At 41.4% G+C, this 21113-nt stretch overlaps 1 protein-coding gene across 9 annotated transcripts in view; it reads left to right on the top strand.

The window, feature by feature from the left end:
- The first annotated feature begins 16757 nt into the window (after positions 1-16757).
- Positions 16758-21113, top strand: part of DENND1A (DENN domain containing 1A) — a 191663-nt gene continuing 187307 nt past the window's right edge. For 6 of the 9 annotated variants that reach the window (XR_011089171.1, XR_011089169.1, XR_011089170.1 and 3 more), the window contains exon 1: positions 16758-16913. Coding sequence is in view for 6 of the 9 variants with exons in the window: in XM_068657021.1 (XP_068513122.1) it covers positions 16897-16913 (17 nt within the window). In the remaining 3 variants the exon portion in view is untranslated. The remainder of the gene's footprint in view (positions 16914-21113) is intronic. The other 3 variants (XM_068657024.1, XM_068657023.1, XM_068657022.1) reach the window with 1 other exon arrangement.

Here is a 21113-nt window from a genome sequence, read left to right as displayed (position 1 = left end):
AAAGTGAAATGTGTGACGAGCTGGATCTCCCCTGTCGGTCGTTATAGGGCTTCAGCAGCGGTGACCCTCAACCCTTTTGCTCTGTGTCAGCCACAACTTGAGTCCCCTTGCCCTGCTGCTGTGCCAGCGTCAAAATGTAGGGAAGGAAAAAGGGACAGCAGAGGTAAGGAGGCAGAGAGAGATTGAGATCAGGGCTTTTCGCCCAGTCAAATGGGCCTCTGGTGACAAATCAATCACGGCCTGTTCAAACCAATGATGCTGCCAGTCTCCAGCTCGCCAACCCCTCCACAACCTCCCCCAGCTCTTCCTGGCTCCCGTACATGACACTCAGCTGATGGCTGGGGCTCCAGTCAGAGCAGGGCTGCTTTTTACAGGTTGATTTGGTCATTAGCATCGTTCCTGCTCATCTCCCTCTTGCTCAGTCCTTACCTACCATCCATTTATTTATCAAATTTTGAAAAGTAGTATCAGAAGGGGGGTTATGGCACACATAACGCTTGTAAATACGTTCATATATTGCCTCGTTAAAAGTACCTAGATTTATTTGTTCATTTCATTTTATACACTTAGGAGTAGCTACCTGTTTTAATGGAATTAGCAGATCTGATCAGTGTGATCAGGAACAAAGACAGTAGGCCCTAGCAGCTCCTCAGTGCACCTCCTTCCCTCCCTTTATTTGTACAACTAGTACAAATAAATTAGTACAACAATTAGTACAACTGGCTTCAGTATTTTTTCTATACGCATGTAGGACACGAATTATTTTTCTTTTTTTTTCCTTTTTTTTTTTTTGGTATTTGCTAAAATGCAATTTTTAAGACCCTTTTAAATCCATGGGGCATATCCTCAGCTGGAAGAAATCTGTCTTGCCACTGAAATTTCATAATTCAAGGAGTGTACGGTGATCAAACACTAAATACGGTAGAGCAACAAACAAAAATACTACTAAATCATAATAAATAGTTCTTTCAATGATGGCTTTCATCTGAATATCATAACATCTCTTAAAATGGTTAAAAAAAAGAAACAATAATATAAGAAGAGCACTTAAAAAGTTTAGGAAGAACAAAGTACTCCTTTGCTGGCTTTGTGATCTTAGGGATTGCACTCTCTGTTCCTTCCTTTTCTCTCCCACCGCCCCCCCAGTCCCTAATACCATGGGGAAAAAAGTCAAAATAGGATCTTAACAGAGTGTATATAGCTCTTAGTTCTCTCTAACCTTAATCCCTGGAATAAAATCCTCCTACGGACAAATAATAATAATAATAATTGCACGTTAAGAATATGGCAAAGCCCCTCTCTTGTCTTTAGTGGCAACCTCTTGGTTTAGAGATCTCTCATATGAGTAAGTCAGGGGTGTCAGCCTAGGTTTTTATTAACCAATTTACACGCCGGCCAGCGAGAGCAACCAGCCAGCCTGACATCCTGCAGTGGGAAGGAATGGTGATGGAGATGTGTAGAATGGAGCTGAGCTCGGGCAGGCTCTGCAAAGAAAGCTTGGGCAAGAAACAGCAGCATGAAAAATACAGCACAATATACTAAAAAATGTCTCCCTATCTCCTTTCTAATATGACTGAACTCTGAGAAACTGAAGTGAAGTGCATTGCAGATAGCAGTGTGGGGTGCTGAACAGCCTGTAGCTGGAGAGTGCTTCGGTCTTTATCTTCAAAGCTGTCCTGTCAAATACAAGGTCTTTTAAACATCAGAGGGATAAAGTTTCTGATTCTGAAGGGTTCGTTTTCCTCTTGGTTTTCCTCAATCAGAAGTTAAGCCCATACGACCCCCACAGTAAGCTGGCTCCAGGATTGCTGCCCTGCTACTTGCCCCATGATTTGGGGACGCTTGTATAGAGCAATCTTGCTTTGCTCACTGTTTGTTGGGTTCAGTTTTCTTCATGTTAGTTCTTTCTTCCATCTTACATGTCTTGAGGCTTTTGCTGTGTGGCAGTGAATTGAATCTTATGAACTTAAAGGAAAATTGTGGCTGGGACTTGGAGAATATTCATCTGTTGCAGAAAATGCTGAAGTCTAAACATGTGAGAATTGAACTAATGAGTTTTTTTTCTCGTTTCAGTCCCTCAGTCTCTTTTTCAGCTACACCTTAATTGCAGTGTTTCCCAAAAATATAATCCTAGAAATTTTAAAATGTATGCCTTCATTTCATTGCTTGTACTTCCTTCTACCAACATAATATAAGAAATTAAGATGATTTACAAAATAATATGTCTTTCTGTCATCTTACTGTCAATAAATAAATAGTGCACCTAAATCTAGTTGATATCTAAAATGAAAATTCATTACATTTCTGGAAACTCAAACTATCAGCTCCATGCATTTTAATTAGATTGTCTGTTTTTGCATTTATTACTAATACAGTCCTCTTAACTATGATTTATTTGTTAAACAAAGTGCCATAATCCGTCACTTATTCATCTTAATTTCAGCAAAATTAAAGTAGTCGCTGTTATATTACACCTAATTGCACTTGCAATGAAAAGAACGGAGATGTTAATCAAAATAAATTGAAGATAAACAATAAAATCATTAAATCTTTGCTGCAGTAAGTGTAACTAATCAGTTTTGACTTGAAGCGACCGAACACAAATAATGAATCTGTCAGTGAAGACGCGCTCATTAAATACAGCCTAGTCCGCTAGGGTCCTGCAGGCAGCCTGTAACACACAGCCCCCTGCAACCCTCTAGTGCCTCTCTGCTATTAGGGGAAAGCAAGGCAGAAAGAGGAATTTGTACACCATTTTCAGGACTGAATGGATCTATATATTGCAGTTTGATAAAGCGAAAATGCAAATGCCACAGGTACACTGTAACCCCTGTAAATGCTGTGTCAGCAACAGCGAAAGACTATTTTATTCAGTAACCAGCAGGTCAGAGATAGAAGAAAGGAGGAAAGGAAAAAAACAGAAATTCAGAGATAGGAAGGATTTCGTTTTGAAAGTTATGGAAGTGTTAGTTTTGTTTCAGATAGTCACTGAAGCTGGTATTGCATTAAATAGATCCGTTTTGCACTAGCACAAGGACTGCAGCCCTCTGCTATATCCGCAGAGCAGGGACAATGCTTGGATTAGTGACAGAAGCTGTTCTTATACTAATTGTCTTTCCACCATTTACCACTTCTGACCTTACTAGCTTGTTACAAGCAGTGAAATGGGATCTCCAGTTATTTCCAAATATGTTGGTACGCTGGCAAGGAGTCCTGTATCTCAGCAGCCTGGTGAGATGAGCTAGAGCAATCAACACTTTCTACTTCAGCTTCTAAATTGTTTACTTAATTATTTCAGCTTCCCCAATGGAGTATTTGCTAGGAATCATTGGTTAGCATGAATTTACATGGCAAGAAGCAATTTTTCTTAAAATAGTTTTCATGGTACCTCTTCCTCTGATATGAGACAGCAGCTAAGTGCAGACATAAGATCCAAGGAGTGGGCCTGATTCTGTGCTCCTGAGTTAGGTTTACTTGGACTGAGCTACATAATTATTTTTATTTTTTATTTATTTATTTATTTATTTTGAGCAGCATCACCAGTTTCTAAACTGTAGGTAATTGTTGTTTTTCTGTGTGGGGGGTTGTTTTCTTTTTGTTGTTGTTTGTTTGTTTGTTTGTTTTTTAATTTTTCTCCCTGTGTTGTATCAGTCATTTTGCTCATTTACAAATCTTACTGATCTTAGTCTTAATCATGTACTAAACAATATAATTCAGCTTAAAATGTTGACCAGCACAAAGGATGTCTGCCTTGTTTTGGAATCATAACATAACCAATCAACATTTTATAATTCTAATTCTTTTTGCTGCATTTTAAACAGCATCCACTCCAAATGTTACAGTGAGAGTCTAACAGTTAACATGCTGTAGCTGAAGCATATCAGAGAATTACACATTTTTTACTTTACTTTTGATTATCTACAGATAAGAAACACGCAAGATAACCCATTGCCCTCTGAGCAGGAGGCTAATTTCAGCTCAGTTTCTTCTTTCCTTCTCTCTCTGTATTTATAGTTAATATTTGGGTCATACTAAGGGAGAACGACCATGGGCTAACACAGTTCCACAGCCTGAACTCAGGGCTGAAGACTAAGCAAGTTTTTTACCTCTGTTTTTCTCATGCCAATGTGATTTGCTTTCTGTGACTAGTTAACCTTGTTTGTTTGTTGTTTGGAAAACTTCTACATGGTGGACCTTACAGTTAGTTTCTCTTCTGCATCTTTCTAGCATTTATAATGCTTAACTTGGGACTGAACATTTCTCAAGGCACTCATTTAGAATGATTTATATGGGCTTTGCTAATTCAGTGGCAGGTGGGTAATTCTAGAAATTAAATATTGCCTGGTTTTCAGTGATATAACTATAAGCACTTAACAGAAGTAGTAAATATTACTATCACTAATTTACAGAAAAGGTAATAAAAATACAGACTGCAAAGACGATGGCAAGAATAGGGACCAGGTAATGATAAACAATTAACAAAAGGATGGACCTGATCCTGCATTGCTTAGTTTCTGACTCCTACTGACTTCAGTCAAAATCTACCTTGAATGAAAATGATACAGGGCTCAGGACCTGTATAGGGCCTGTGTAAAGTTAATCTGAGAATTTTATTCTAGTTGCTTTCAGCAGGTTTCTAAAAAAAATTCACCAATACAAGTGGCACTAATTGGACCCCATGTTGGGAGACTTTGCAGAGGAGCTTAGGATTGAATGGGCCTTGGAAACTGAACTCCCTCTCCTATCTAGATATGGCTCCTTGAGGTCACAGTTAAAGCACACCAGGGGGGCAATGCAGAAGAGGGCTGCTTTTTCTTTACTTGTGCTTTACCTTTCCTGTAGCTAGAATACTCCAATATTCAGGTATCCTGATATATCATTTTCTGCTTGCTCTATATTTTAACTACATTGTGTTTTTATTTTTTTTTCCTTCCTCCCCCAGATGTAAAGGATTTTAGACTTTGTTCAAGCAGGATGTATTTTCAAAACATAGGCATTGATCATACACGCTTATGGACCCGAACGTGCAGGATGTGCATAGTAATTAAGAATGAGGACAACCAGCAGAAATGCAAAGATTCATGTTCTCTTTAGCCCCATTCTGAACAGCAGCTGATGGCTAGGTATCTCTGAAGAGGTTGCAGGAAGACAAAGTGAGATTTTAGTCTGGATAGGAGGAGACAGGTTTGGAATAAATAAGTAGATCTGACTGTTGGCAATATAGGGATGATAGCTGAATCTGCTTGATAAGGAGATTACACCAAAATAACAGTTAGTTAGAAGAGGAAGAAGGCAGCAAAAATATCGGTTTGATACATACAATCTGAAAGCTGGAGAAGTGAAGAAGTGATTAGAGATGCAACAGAAGAACCCAGGATTGGGTCATGGAAATCAAGGACAAGATGTCAAAAATGAGAACTCAGCTAGCCATTCTGAACGATGAAATGTAAAGGAGGATGAAATTGGAATAGCAATTCTCTGCTTTAACAAAGAAGTCTATACTGTATATAGGTACGACTAACTCTTAGGTACTCAGCTACTTCAGTGATTGTGTTTAAGTACACAAAGCAATTAATCATTATAGATCTAGTAAAACAGAACAAAACAGGTGAACACACTTCCTTGTTTTCATGCATATGTGCATGCACAATTTGATGGCTAACCAGTCATTTAATCCAGCAGCACCATAACCATTATTTAAGCTCTGCCAGAAGGTAGCAAAGGAAGTAAAACAGGAGACGTTCTGTAGAACTAGAAGCTTGTTGAACTGTATCAGAATAACTTTGCAGCACACCAATGTAAGAGATTATAATGTTGGCAAATTAATAACATTAATTTGAATTCCAGGACCCCTCACAGTTACAAAAACTTAATTAGGCAAACTTGAGCAACATGTGCTCTTCCCTTTGACCAAATGTTTTTCAGAATTTGGTATGAATTATTTCAATACACTACTGGATTTCCTATTGGCTTTTCCATTTTTCCATTTTTAACAGGATTCATGACTTATTCAAATTTCAGTTAGTGGAGGCAATTTGGCAATCTCATTGTGTCACTTTCCACAAAGACATAAAATTTAAACTAGCAATGTTAAAAAGTTTAAATGCTGCAAAACAGTAAGTGCTCCCCTCAGATCAAGCCCGAGGATCCTGAAGTGCTTTAGGAGCTTTATGGACTGATGATGAAGCAATTTGGAACAACTGGTGGGAAAATTCTGTCTTTACTGCTTTACTCATGCCATCCTTGGGTGTCTTTCCAACAGCTTTTGTCTATCTTGTGGATCACTTGAGTCCATGCAAAATCATCAGTATATTACCGGCTCACTTTAAAACCCCTGTAATTTTCCCACTTACTTTGCAAATGCCATAAAACATTTCAGATGGATAACATTTGACTGTCCAAACTGGAATCTTCTTAATTGTGAAAAACAGCATCTTCTAGGGCAACAGAGGGAAACAGAAAATGCCACACTGTATCAGCAGTCCCTCTGATCCAGTGGCCCATCCCCATGATGATGAGCTGAGGCCACAGAACTCTTCCCAGGGGAAACGCTTCTTAACCCCAGGTAGTTGGGGTGTGGCTCACTTCTGCTTGCATGTCTAGTAGTTAGCATCCTAAAACCAAGCCCTCTCAGTTCTCTGCCAACAGGGAGAAAGAGGCATTTCCACAGAGAGACTAATCCCATGCATCCAAGATCACAGGCCATGTAGGGTCATCTGTTTCTTTCCACTAATAACAGAAAGTCTCAGACAATGAGCCTAGATCTGGCTCTTTACTAGGGCACACCTAAATTTAGGTGAGATTAATCCTATACACGGCTGTAGTGTACACATCCCTTAAATTGTTCACACCAAGTGATACAATCAGATATATTCTAATTATGAATATAAATATCTGGTTGTTTTTACGTTTTTTAAAAGTGTTTGAATTTCATGGCATTGCAGCACGGAACTCACGGGCTGTTTATAAGTTGTACTAACAAAGAGCTGAGAACAATTCTCCGTTACTTGCTTCCAGTTGGACTGGGCGTCCCATTGCTCTTGCCTGGGATGAGAAGCAACTCATTTGTACTGTCTGTTTCTGTATTAGGTGACGTGTTTACTGGCATAGGTTTTCTCTGTGAATTAATCTAAACATTTTACATTCTCACTCAACTGGAACTACACGTTTAATAGTTCTATTAATCCATTTATATCCATGGCACCATTTTTAGACCAGGAAGGTGAGAACTGAGTCAATACTAGAGATGAAACTTTGCATTAAAAAAATCATCATAGTTAATGTAATGTTTGTGGCTATTTTTAAATTTAATCCATTTTGCCTGAACAGTGCAAATCCAAGGGAAGTGCTCTTATGCGGCACATTTGCTCAGATCTTTTGCCTGAGTTGCTACACTGAATTTCTTGTGATAGCTCCTTGTTCATAGAACTTTGTTATTTCTGTCAGATGTTATTAACAGTTATTTAGTTTGACAAACTTGCATAATTTTGGATCATCTGCATTTGTATAACATCAGTGTTTATTCCCACTTTTTTGATCATTAACAAATACATTAATGTCAATGAAGGGAGTACATTTGAAGTAACCCCCCCAAAATTTTTGCTCTCTTGAAAATGTATTTTTTTATTCTCCTATTTGCTTACCAGAAGACATTTTTTAGTTGGAAACAGTGAATATTAAAACATTAAAATTCAAATTCTGACCATATCATCCTAATCAGTTTTAACTGTTTCTTATTACTGACATGGATGGATCTCTGCGTTGACATTCGCAGAACCACTTGTCTTATCTTCTAGAGGGTAATTGCTCTCTAGTCCTTTAGTACACATACTGATTTTAATCAGGTCACATATTCCTGTCAGTAGTTCAGTAACTTTTTTTTAAAATCCCCCCAGCATTTATTCTGCAGTCTTAGGAGGCAGTTGTTATTTAATTTGTGAATTTGTTCCAGCACATGTCAATTCCTGGGGTTGACAAAACCTCCTCTATATTGCCCAACAGGAGGAAATCTGGTATATCTGTTTTGCCCAAATTCTATGCAGAAATGCTAATGCAAACCAGTCATTTACCTTCATTTCAGTGTCTCCACATTCTCATTAGCTTTCTCACTCTCCTACCAAATAGCCCACTGGACTTACAAAATCTCTTGCAGGCTTGCTGCTTCTTAGTACTTGAAAAAATCTTGTTTTCATGTCAGGCTATCTGCTCCTCAAATCCTCTGTCATCCTTCTAATCTTCCCTGTGTATCTTAGCCACTATATTTTATCCCTATTGACTTTACAAGTTAAAATTCTACCTTGAGAAAAATATGTTTGCCTATACTAACTTCTTGAACCTTCCCGTATCCATATCGCTCATTTTCGCTTGTCAGCTTCCCTTTTTGTTTAGGATTATGCATGCCTTCTGTTACACTGTTATGGTTGCTCAAGCAGCCTCCATGCTGAGTCTAAGGATTTTAATTTCCTCACTTTTGACTTTAGGGTCTTTTTAACTGGCTTCCTCATTTTTTGTACAATCTCTCCCCTGAGGATGTTGAAGTTAATTATACTGTGGTCACTATTACTTAGTGGTTCAACTTTAGTTACTTTATAAACTAACTCCTGTGTATTACTTAAGGGAAGCTTTTCTTGACTTAGGTCTTTATAGCTCTAAGATATATATTTGAAAACATTTAAAAAAAAAAAAAACACATTACAGCAAAACTAACTGGGAAGTCTGGAAAAATGGATGTACTTAGAGGATAATTAATAACAAAGACCAAGGACATTGCACAAACACTTGTGAAATGCCACCTAGTCTTCACTGACTGTAAGACCAGAAAAAATTAAATCAATTAACAATGGCTCCATTTAGTGGCAGAAGTACAGGAGCATGCAGATATCTCCCCTATATGACTTTAAATAAATTTGCAACATAGCCAGAACCAAGTACAAAAGAGCATTTCCAGCAGGGCGTTATCCCCATTTTAGAGAAAGGGAAGATATCTGCTGTCTTGCACATAGTGTCTGCTGCAGTTTCCTATTTAAAGTTCCTCCATTAAATACGGAAGGGGATGGCATTTCAGAGCTCGTGGCATTACCTCATTACATCCTGATGTGGTACAGTTGCACTAATTGCGTAAATAAAATTGACTTTTTATGAGTGATGAATCTGGGAGAAGTGCGTTTCAGGGCACTTGGGATTTTTTTGCCAGTATGGAATGGAACTGTAAGTCTCAGAGAAGTAATCAAACTAACATTGAGAAATAAACCAGCACTCTTATTTTTCCTAAATAACACCTGCAGTTTGGGAAGAATCCTCTCCTCTATTGTGAAAGCAGTCAAGGTATTTTCGAATGCCGTGCTTCAGCAATCATATGGAAATACCGTAACACAAAATTGGTATAAACTAAGTAGGACTCAGGCCCGCACTATTTAATCACTGTTATGCTGTTGAAGATTATAGTCATTTGAATATTTGATCGTTTTTCCACACACAAGTATGAACTTAATCTTGATTTTAACATTATGCAATTTTTTTTCTTAAGTACATACTTTCCCATTGACAAAACAAGTGGCTAGCATCATAGAAGTGCTATTTGATTTTTTTGTCATAACAATTTAAAAATAATGGCTTCTGACAACATGTTGTCTGATGACATCTTAATAAGTATTGGGCCATCAATAGTTATCCCATTACCATCCAGTATGGCAGATAGGATAAAGAGACTCCCTGTTAGCAGGGCAGTGAAGCTGACACTGCAAGAAGCCTTTTGGTTTACGGTGAATGTAGTGATAATATTTGAAGCCTGGCTTGAAAAATACAGTTATGTTAAAAAGTTGAAGTAATTACTACTGAAAACACAAAATGGACAAATGTGGAACAAATTAGAATCCCATCAGCTGTGAGATGGGAAAAGCTGAGGAAAATCATATTGCTTACACCGACACTTCATACCAAAATTTTGTTATTTTTATTTGTAGAATGAGTGCACCAAAATATAACATCTCGTTTTAAATAATACACATTGCCAAGTTACAAACACTTTCTTTTATAGATTCCTTCCTTCCTTCTTTCTCTCTTTCTTTTTCCTTCCCTTTCTTTCATGCTGAGTTCACCAGCTTAAGCTGGTGTTAAGCAGTCTGCTGTTCACGAGTTTAGTATCATACGAAGTAAGTACTTCCCTCTGCTCCAACAACTTACGTCTTGCTGTTCTGGATGTCTCCTAAGTATCCTTGTTCTTCCAGGCTCATTAATAACTTAGAGGGACTTGAATGTAGCAGTCTGATTTACATCAGTGATCTTATTCCTTTCAGCACAGGAGGGTTATCTTTTCTGCGACAAAGGCTATCACAGATATGAATAACTATTTTCATACTGGGCTTTTTTTTTTTTTTTTTTTTTTTGTCTAGCTGGAACCATACCATCATAGATTTTGCCTCATAAATCTGACTTTGCTTTATAGAGCAATAATGGTATAGTCAGCACTCTGCCATCACAGCAAGGTGAATAGAGAAGAGTAACTTAGGTCAGTTGCTTCTTTATTATTGGCAGATGAAATAGTGTCTTCAACAGCTTCAGAGCAAGAACCAGCTAGGCAGTGTGTTTTGACTATGAAGGCAGAGCCATTCTGAGAAGCCATAGCCAGAGTTTTTTTTGCTAGATGCAAGGAGGGACATATAACCCACAGAGCAAAGCAAGAAGTAGGTAACCTCCTGCTATTTTAAAGCTGCTTGGGTGAAAACTTCGAGATTGAAATATGTATGAGATTTTCAGGTAAAAAAAAAAAAAAAAAAAAGACAGAACTTCTGCCAACTGTGGTAGACTGCAGGGAGAAGATGACAAACACCGCCAAGCTCATTTCCTCTTGATGGAACTTGTTGAAATGGTGAGGACCAATGCCGCAGCATCTCAAGGGGCCTGTAGGAAAGGGCAGCGTTTGGCGCCTCGCAGAAGATGGGGCTGTTTCTGCTGCTCAGCCCAGCAGGAGGTGCGACCTCTGCGCTCGTGCCTGTGTGGCAGGGCCTTGCTCCTGGGGCTTGGCAGAAGAGCAGCATTTTTGACACCTGAAAATTCCATAAGAATTACAGAAAAAATCATGGTACCAAACTATGCGTCCTTTAAAACTAGTTGCAGATCGTTTCCAAGGACATATAGAAGCAGTAATTAGTTGTTACCAAGATTTATATTTATGTTTGGGGGTATTGATGGTAGTCTCTCCCTCATAAAAACCTGTTTGTGCTTTTTTCAGCAGTGTAATTGATAATTGGAGATATGTAGACTACAGAAGCAAAAATGTGCATCTCTAAAAATAAGAATGCGGTTCTGCTAAAATGGAGTGTTAGAAACATTTCAGCTATAGCATAATGATTGTCTGCAAGGAAAGAACCTGACAACCAATCGCAAGCTCAAAAAGTTGAGTGCAAACTTTGAAAATGTCAGATAAAGTATCATACAGAAAATGCCTTCTATTTAGAAATACAGTCATAAGAGAGCATTGCCACATACAGTTCTAATTAATTTCACTTTGGCAGGTAATTGTCTCTCTACAAAGAAAATATGAATTTGCCACGCTGAAATTGATACAGAAACACCAGCCTTTAAGACAAAATCTGCTGTGCGGGGCTGCCGAGTGCACTGAGGTAAATGTAAAGGTAAAAGCTTAAGAAATTTATAACTGAGTTTCTCAAATGACAAGAGCCGTGTTGCACGATACAGGCACAAAGACTGAACAAGTAAGAACAGAAGTGAACATGGGAAAGATGCTGCCAGGAGACAGCACAACACGGCATCCAGTGCACCACATGGGGAACAAGCAACAAAGGCAGCGACTGTCACCCTCACACCTTTCTAAGCACCAGCCTCTCACTGCTCACCTGCCTGCTTTTCTCACTCAAATACTTTGACAGATCCATCACATAAGATTTAAGTCTCTAAGCATTTAGAAACACACCTAACAATAAAAGTTCAGGCTTTTTAGGATAAGAACGTAGTCACAGAAAAGCAAACAAAAGATTGGAGGCTTTTTCATGGAGTTCTGACAGTGTAAGATTCACAACCATATTCAGCATTCAGACGGTGAATATCACAGCTGTTAAAATCCAGCTCCTACGAAAGAAGTTAGCTACCGCTCCACAGGTGAACTCTGATTGACAAATTGGGGAGCCTGAAGTGAACTTTTAATTCAATCAGAGTTGGATATTGTGGGTAACAGGATGATGAACTTGCAAGAGCCTTTACGGAGAAGCATCCGTGTGCTTTGGACATCTGACTTAATACCCAGATTTCAGGAACTGAGACCGACAAACCTAGAGATCAGCGCACGGATGCCGGTGTGCAGTCACCAACGTGAGACACCTTGCTCTGATCATTCACAGATCCGTCGTCGTTTTGCAATGCTAAGAATCCCTGAGAACTCCACAGCTACGAACTGAAGCACCATACGATCTCCCACAAAGCCAAAGTTCTTCAGAAAGCTCAGCGCTTCATGCTTTCTGCAGCTCCGCAGCTTGGCTTCAGGTTGAACCATGTTTTTTATCTATATTCTGCTTTCAAAAGAGAGATCCAGGCCAACTAGATCAATAATTCTTTGACCTGAGCTTTATCACTAGCTATAGGTATTGAGTGATGTGAGAGGGAGTACAGGCTTTTTCAGCACTCCAAAATGAAATCTAAAGAGAAAAGGAACATTTTTTAATAATCGTCCTTTGACATCGCTTGGATTAGTTTTCTCTCAAAAAAGAGAAAAGAAGGTAAATTAAATGAGCAAAAATGTATAGGATTTGTATGTTTCTTTTAAAGTAATAACTAATTTTAATAATTTTATCACTTTTTTTTTTTTATGGCAGCAGACTTGTGATTCTTCAATTCTTTAGGTCAACAGTATAAAAGCCTGCTTAAAACCCCGAAAGAGAAAGTATGATCAATATTGTAAGTGATGCAAGCAATGGAAATTTATAAAGAGAATAAAATAGATTTTCTGACAGGAAAATCACTGCATGGTTCAAGTCAGAGAACAGACAGCTCTGGCAGACATTTTGCTAGTTTCCCCACAAAATTAAATAACCCTTTTTTTTTTTTTTCCTCATAAGAGATTCGTACAGGAGAAAATGTAGTCTGTTAAGAGACAGTAGCACAAGGAAATGTTTGCCATATTTAGATCTCCTTTCACTAAAAAATGAAGAGGTCATTTCAGGTCAATCATCCTGGGCTCTTTTCTTTAGGGGAATGAGTCTCCAGCATGGCTCTTTATATTAAAGGATTTCATGGGCCTGAGTTATAGCTATTGGTATAATCACAGGTTTCAGAAATAAGAATAGTTATTTCGTATTTCTTTGTGAATGGAGAATGAAAAGGTCATTCAGTGTATGGTACTTCAAACACTTAAAAGGAAAGGTATTTTACTGCTTACTTACCTTTTTATGTACTGTATAGAAAGTAGGCATAATGTTGCCACTCTGCTATGCAGACGTGGAAGGAAAGAACCTTTTTTGTTTTATGAGAAAACTTGAGATACCTCCGCATTTCTTATTTTGACAATAAAATCATATGGAGATGAAGAAGGTAAATAAGAAACAGTCCTTTCCCGACACTTCTAATGTAAGATTTAGAGGCGATCAAATGAAATCAATGTGGCAGGTTCAACACAAACAAACGGAGGTGTTTTTTTTACCTGGCATGCCATTAAGCTATGGAAACTCCATGCCGTAAAAGGTAGCAAATTTTAAATTATACATAGGTTTAAAAGCAACAAATTAATTGAAGAAAAAATCACCAAAGCAATTATATAAAAATAGCACCTCTAGCTAAGAAAATAGATTAATTTATTGGAGGCTGGGAGAAGATCCTATAAAATTCCCTCTTCCCACACTCATCCTCAAACATCTGCCAGTGTCCAGCTTTAGAGACGGAATTCTGAGCTAGACAGACCTTTTATTTAACTTATCAGCTATGTTCTTATGACTTTCTTTTCCTTTTCCTTTTTTTTGTCTTTTTTTTTTTTCCTTTTGTATTTCCCTAAGATAAATTACACTTCACAATTACAGATCACTGTTTCTTAACCCACAATGGAAAACAAGTACACGTAACCCATTTCCATCCATAAGACGAAGGACATATGCTGAACCAATACCTTTCTTGTTTCGGGGCACAAATTAATGTCTCTGAAGGCTAACCAGCAATCCCAACAATGCCTTGTGAATCACAGTTTGGGAGCATTAGGAACAGATTACTTTTTCTGAAGCAACATACACGAACACTTCTGGAGGCTGTTTGCACACGTAATGGGCCAATGACTTGATCCATAACTCACGAGGTGTATTAGATAACGACAAGCATTACAAGCTTGAGGTTAATTAAATAACTTGTGCTTCGCATCTAAACAGAATATCTTTAATAAGCTTTCTATCAGGTTATAAACACTGATAGGGATTTTCCTAATCTTCCCCCACTGAGAAATGTGAAAATGACACGTGCATTATAACCAATCTTATTCTGGTGCCAGTATATTCTGTTTCAAGACATAACCTTTCAGATGAAGCTACTGATCTATGAAGCCAGCATTTTGTTTCTTGCCACTCCCATTGTCTGAGATGTAGCAGAGAATTTCCCAAGTAAATTCAGATTACATCACACTTCAGAAGGGTTGTCAACATGAAAACATTGCTACTGTTCCTCCTCAGTTAGTATTTTTGGTGCTGTGGGTGACTAAGGTATTAAAATATAAGCTCAGCCTACAGCGTACAGTATAAGATCTGTTTCTGTGGTATTGAACTAAGCCTTTCTGGTCAATCTGGAAAGCATCCTAAGGCTTTCACCAGTCTTTTAATTCCTGGATTATTTTCTTCTGCCTGAAGTTTCCCTTCTGTTTCTCTTTTGTTTGCTATTAATGCTTCATCTCTTCTGGGAGGGTGATTCACAGTTAATCAGCTCATTTATTCTGAGACATTCAAAAACATTGCTCCATGGACAGGCCAGCCGGCTACTGCTGTAACCCTTATGCGGTTAAACCCCCTCTTTCCACAGGGGCTTCACTGTCTCTACTGGCTTGCAACCATTACACAATTACCAGCAAACCATTGGGCAAGCCGCAGACACCAGTGCCATCAACAAAACTAGAGAAAATGGAGTTCGGGTTACCTAATAAGCAGTAAACAAAACAGAGCAAAACTAAAGAGTACCTAGCTCTACCTCTTAAGTCTAACGTCAGTCCATTTTCCAAAGAGGGTGATGAAAGTTGCGTTTTTTTTTCTTTCATAGTTAATTTTAACAGTATTCCCATAAACATACATGTATCTGTCAAATGCGGGTAAAACTTTCACTGTACTGGTAAACTTTACTGCAATGGTTTAGGTAAAGGGGAAGAATATCCTCAGTCTGCACACACTCATTTTGGCTGAAAAGCTGCCTTACATTGATATGGGCATGTCTGTAGGAGCCAGGGCACCCTGCTGTGGATGGCTCACCTTTATGTGAGGTGTAAAGGGGGGCAAGTCAGGAGCTGCGGGCAATCGTGGCACAGGCTGGGCCTCAGTGACCTGGTGTGGTCCCACAGACATGAGGCTGACAGCAACAGACCCCAGAGGACTAAACCAGGGTACCGAGTGGGGCCAGGCCCCCAGGCAGCACAAACCCTGAGGCTTCGCGGCAGAGGGTGTGGGGGAAGTGTGGGGTGCAGGCACCTGGTCCCAGGGGGGAACAAGGAGCACCCCTTTCTTCTCACCTCCCCTGAGGTTTTGAATTGTAACTGAGTAAGTTTTCCAGGGCTTTCTCCATAGCTGTCTACTGTATTTTGTATTAATTACTTGGATGAGGACGGTGTGGTTTCTCCTACTCAGCTCTGTGGGGAGCAAAGGGGATATGTAGTATATCGTATGGCCTCTCTCCTGTCTTTCTGGCTGACCAGAAGCAGGTGGCTTCAGCACTGAGCTGTGTTTTTGGAAGTCTTTGTAAAGAAAGTCTTCCACTATTTTTTCCCCTTCTCCACTGCAAATCATCTCCACCTCTTAGTCTTACATTGGCAAACTATGCTAGAAATTGCCCAAAACTTCCTCAAAACTTCTATAAAAACATGTTCAACAAAATGTTGGGATACCTGTTTGATCCTGTTTGCCAGCTCCAATAAGGCACGTTCCAACATCTGTCTCGTCACTATTTCTGAGTCAACGTTAGCTCTGTTTTCAGCAGACCGCATCTCATCTCATCTCATCTCTCCTTCACTTCTGCCTGGGAAGCCTCCAGTCCCCTTTTGGGCCCTATTGGGCTTGTTGTTCTTTTACTGGGACTTGTTGCTCTTTCACTTGGGCTTGTGGTTGTTTTACTGGGGCTTGTTGCTCTTTCTAGGCATCCTACGCTTCTACCACAGCCCTGCAGGGCACAGCTCCCCATCTCTGTCTGAGGGCTCGCCCTTGTTTCCTCAGCCTGCTCCTTCGCTCTTCCCGAGGGCTCGGGCGCTTCTTGCCACCCACCGGCCCTCTGGGGACAGCTGGGACCCCTCCAGGTCTCCCCAGGTCCCGTCTGCTCGGGGGTCTCCCCTCAGGGCATCGCTGCAGGCTCTGGACCTGCCCGTGGGGTGCCTGAGGAGCCGGCGCCCACTGCCAGGAGGCGCGGGGCGGGGGGGCACTGCCCCCCCCCTCCCCTCAGCCCCCTTCCCGCCACTTTTGCCCTGAGGCGGCTCAAGCAGGGGACGGTGTGGGGAGGAGGAGGGGGGGCTCCGAGCTGCCCCCCCCCCGTTGTCCCCGCCGCACTACAGCTCCCGGCAGCCCCCGTTCCGTGACGCGCCCCGGGCGACGGCGACGCGGGCCGGGCCGGAGCAGGGCCCGATGCGGCGCACAGAGCGCGGCCCGCCCAGCGCCGGCCCCCGCCCCCGCCCCGCCTCGCTCCGGCTCGGGCCCGGGCCTATGCGGCCCCCCGCGGACCATGGGATCCCGGATCCGGTGAGCGCCCCGGGGCTCCGCGGGGGAAGGGGCCGCGGCCGGGACCTGCACCGGGACCGGCACCGGGACCGAGCGGAGGCCGCGGGTGGGCCACGGCCGAGCCCCGGGGGCGGGCGGCGGGCGGGGGGGGGCTCCGCGCTGCACGGCCACGGCCCGGCCCCGCCGCTGGCCGAGGGGGGCACGGCGAGGCCCGGGGGCGCCTCCCGGCCCCGGCGGCTCCGTGAGCCGCATCCCCCCGGAACCCCCGCGGGGCCGGGCCGGGGGTTGGGGCGCGGCGGGGGCTGGGCGGGCACCGAGGGTTGGGGCTGCGGGCACTGCCCTGGGGGGTGGGGGTCGGGCTGAGGGGAGGGGGGCGGACTGCAGGGGGCACCCCAAAGGGCATCGGCTCGGGGCTCGGGGGGAGGCGAGGGGCGCTGCAGTCAGGCCTGCAGCTCCCTGCCCGCAGTGGGTCTCAGCATTTGCATAACTCAGGGGTTCATTTATTGATAGGCGCTCTTGATAAGTCACGGATCCTGATAGAGATCTCACTCAGTTCATTGCGCTGTGCCAGGGTAATTCCTTCCTCTGAGGTGGGTAGGGGTGCAGTAAAGCTGTGGCTGTGCAGTGAGTGCTGGCATCTCTGTGTGTGGAAGCTGTGCTGGGGATGTCCAGTTAGCCTTTATCTCATTGAGCAATGTCTGTAGGTGCCGTTGAGCAACAGCTTTTCTTTCTTTAACTCGTTGCTTGTCAGGATTACACAGGGCTTCAACTTTTCACCTCTGTTGTCTAATTTGAGTATAAGACTGGAGTAGCAGCAGTAGTTTGCATCGTCCTTGGTGTGACGACACGTCTCTGTATTCCCAAGCCTCTAGGCTGGGTACACGTACCTGTACTGGTGTTCTAGGGGAATGTAAATGGGTAGCAAGTGCCCGCAGTCATAGTGCTGAGGTGACTGGTTGCTTCCAGAAAGCAACCTTTCTTCTCTGGGAAAGGACGCTTTTTGCCCTTCTGTGGAGTATGGGTTCTCCACTGTTGCTACAAAAAATCAAAGAAAAATAAGTTAAACTTTTTGCTTATGTTCAAAGTACAAGTTCAGTCTAAAACCGTTGCCGTTTTCTGTAACTTAGAGTGTTGGATCTGGCAGCAGTCATCCTTGCATGGGTCACTTCAAAAATTGTGGTCTGAAATCACTTTTTATGATGCCTTTTTCTTAAACCACTTGAAATGGGTGATGCTCTCTTGCGTCTGCTTTGCTGATTGCGGATGCAGGCACTTGGATGGGAGCTTCAACTGGAGCCCTCGCTGAGGCGGGAGATGTGGCAGTTAGAAGTGTTTGTAAGCACCAACGGACTTACGGACTTTATCTGTACAAAGTCTATTTCGGTGTGAGTGTCTCTTTCAGATTACTGGCGAATCCTGCGTCTTTCTATGTTGCCAGGAAAACAGGGGTGATGACCCTGTATAAGCATTATGCTTCATTCCTCCAGGACTTCATGAGAAAGCATTTTGTCTGCTGAGTGATCAATTAATTTTGCATTGAGGGACAATTAATAAATTTCATTTTCCTTCCTCTGATACAAACTACAACAGCACCGCGCTTTTGCCCTTATTCTACTTGAGCACCGTTCACAACAATCGTGAATTACGCGAAGAATGAGAGAGCCTATCTCAGAGACGTGTCAGGTCTGCTCTTTTGAGCCAGATGTCTAACCACACTGAGATTTTTGTTAAACATCTTTGGGCAGGATCTTTCACATTCTGTCTTGCCAAGAGAAATGATAACTATTAAAAGGGAAGAGTGGATTTTGTTGCTGCTAATATTACAGCACATTTTACATGTGCGTTATCACATCCAGGTTTAAAATGAAGGAATTGGAATGAAAAGTGTTAAATATTTGTCATGTGGCATAATGCTTGTAGCTTTTTTTCCAAAATTGCAGATAAATCTAAGGTTTCACCTAAAGTGATTCAAGTGGGGTTTAAGACTTAACAGTTAATCTAATTAATTGAATTAATTAACATACCGTACAACTTATGCCATAATTCAGAAATACAGAACTTAAAAAAGAGTCTGCCTAGAATACATGTACGCTCTATTTTAAGGTAATTTGAGGCTTTTCTTTTGACCTCTTCCTTTTTCCAAAGGGTGTTTTTTCTAAGTTTAGTTCCTTCGTGTAAATTTCTTAGAAGCAGCCCAGACTCTGGAGGCATTTGCTGACTTGAGGATGGTGTTCACCTCTCACCTAATATGTCGATGGTGTGCAGCACAATGCTTTTGCGAAGAACCCTAAGGCAGGGAATAGAGACTAAAGATACTGGTGAAGTTGCTCTGTGAAGTAATCTTCCTCACTGTCAACAGGTGGGCTTCCCAAGCCGTGACGTTAATGAATCTGAAGTTAATGCTGTGCTTCCCCTCTTGTGGGAAGTAAGGAACAAAGTTCTCGTTACAAACTTGAAAACAAAATCGGGCTTCTGCTCGGATTTATTTTCAAATTTGAAATTTTGCTATTGCTATCAGGACTTTCATGTTCTATCCTTCTTAATTAGATTTCTGTAATTAATAGGCTTTATTTTAATTATCCTTCTGGGATCTAGTAGTAAAGAATGTGTTTTCCAGATTTTAGTTTATTTCTGGCCCAAAACAGACCAGCATTTTGAATTTCTGTAAAATACTGTACATTTGAATTTCTGTGATTTTTAGATGATTCTTTGAATCATCTGAAGTACTTCTCGGAGTGATAAGTAGCTTCCTGGTTGGGGCAGGGGATGGGAGCACGAATGAGAAAATAATTTTATGATGGAGTATACTGAGGCAAGCCCTCTTTACTCATAGTGCCAGTGAGTTTTGGAACCCTAGCAAAAATCCAGTAGTCAGGTTTCTTGCTTCTTGCTATGGATTGATAATTAGGAGGGATATTAAACTCTGGCACACGCTCACTTGCACACTCTGCGATATGCTCCGCATGAAACCCAGACATATGTCAGTTATAGTTTTGATGGATGTATAGTAATGAGTCATTAGAGTGAACAATTGCTTAGAGGAAATTATCAGTAGCTGCATCAGAAGGAAATCATGAAGTTGCCGGCGGTACTGTAAGCTTTTGGCGTGCGGGTAGCTGCAGGCGCAGAACAAGGTCCCGCCGGGGCGTTGCGCCTCGCCTTGGCGCGTGCCCTATGGCGTGTGTGAGGCACCCTGAGCTGGGCAGGGGCTTGGAAAAGGAGTCTAGTTGGCCTGGCTGTCCTTGCTTCGTGGTACCCTTCAGTGCTTAGGACATTAAAAAAAGAGAAAAAGTACGTATTTACCTATTTTGAACAATGTGTCAGGACCAGGCTCTTGCATGGAATTGCGTTACAGAGTAAAAAAGTTGCCCTGGTCCATCCCAGCAGTGGTTGGGCTTCAGTGAAGAAAGAAGAGATCCCTGGTGCTGGTCTGTTTGCTGTAGAGCTTGCTGTGTACTGAGATGTGGTACTACCTGCTTAGGCAATACCAGGCAGAAAAAGTTAAAGACATGGAAGTTAGTAAGGGCTGGAGGTGCGATATCGGCAATGGAATAACAATCCTGAACTTTTATAACTTTTTTTTCTGTAAGAGATCAGTAACTAAGTCTTGCGACAAGAGAGCTAACGATCAAACACTGTCAGGCTCCTCTCTTATGCATCGTTTTTGTGAGTAGAATGATTTTTTCTGTCGTAAGTGCTATTGCATTGTCCTATGTGTAGGGAGAACACTGCTGACAGAATCCAGATTGTGGCCGTAGGTGTGTGAGATGTGCGCTTCCATACAGACAGCTTCGGAGAAGAACTTTAATTTTACTCTTCATAAATCTTGTTTAAGGCTTATTTAAAAATACTATTTCAATATAAAATTTCTTACATATTGTTTTGATATTAAAGCAATTCTACATCAAAGAGGTTTGCAGTAATACCTACAAAGAGCACTTATCACAGAAATGTTCTTTTCTCATAAAAACTCATCCTAAATTTCTACTTACAAAAATTATTGCACTCCCTTTTCAGATTATCGAGTTATCAAATAAATGCGGTACTTTTTACATATGTGTCCTGTGCATTGCTTTTTTTTATCATATGTATGTTCACTCGGTAACTCAGCATGTGTCTGAGTGCTACCTGGAGGCTGTGAGGGGAGATCTTTGCACAAGGGTGTTTGGGTTCCCAGCGCTGGGGACAGGTCCAGTGAGCTGAGGTTTCAGTACAAGGCAC

The sequence above is a fragment of the Anas acuta genome, chromosome 20 (assembly GCF_963932015.1).
Source record: "Anas acuta chromosome 20, bAnaAcu1.1, whole genome shotgun sequence".
NCBI lineage: Eukaryota > Metazoa > Chordata > Aves > Anseriformes > Anatidae > Anas > Anas acuta.
The sequence above is the reverse complement of the archived record's forward strand: the minus strand, read 5'-3'. Positions and strand labels throughout refer to the sequence as shown.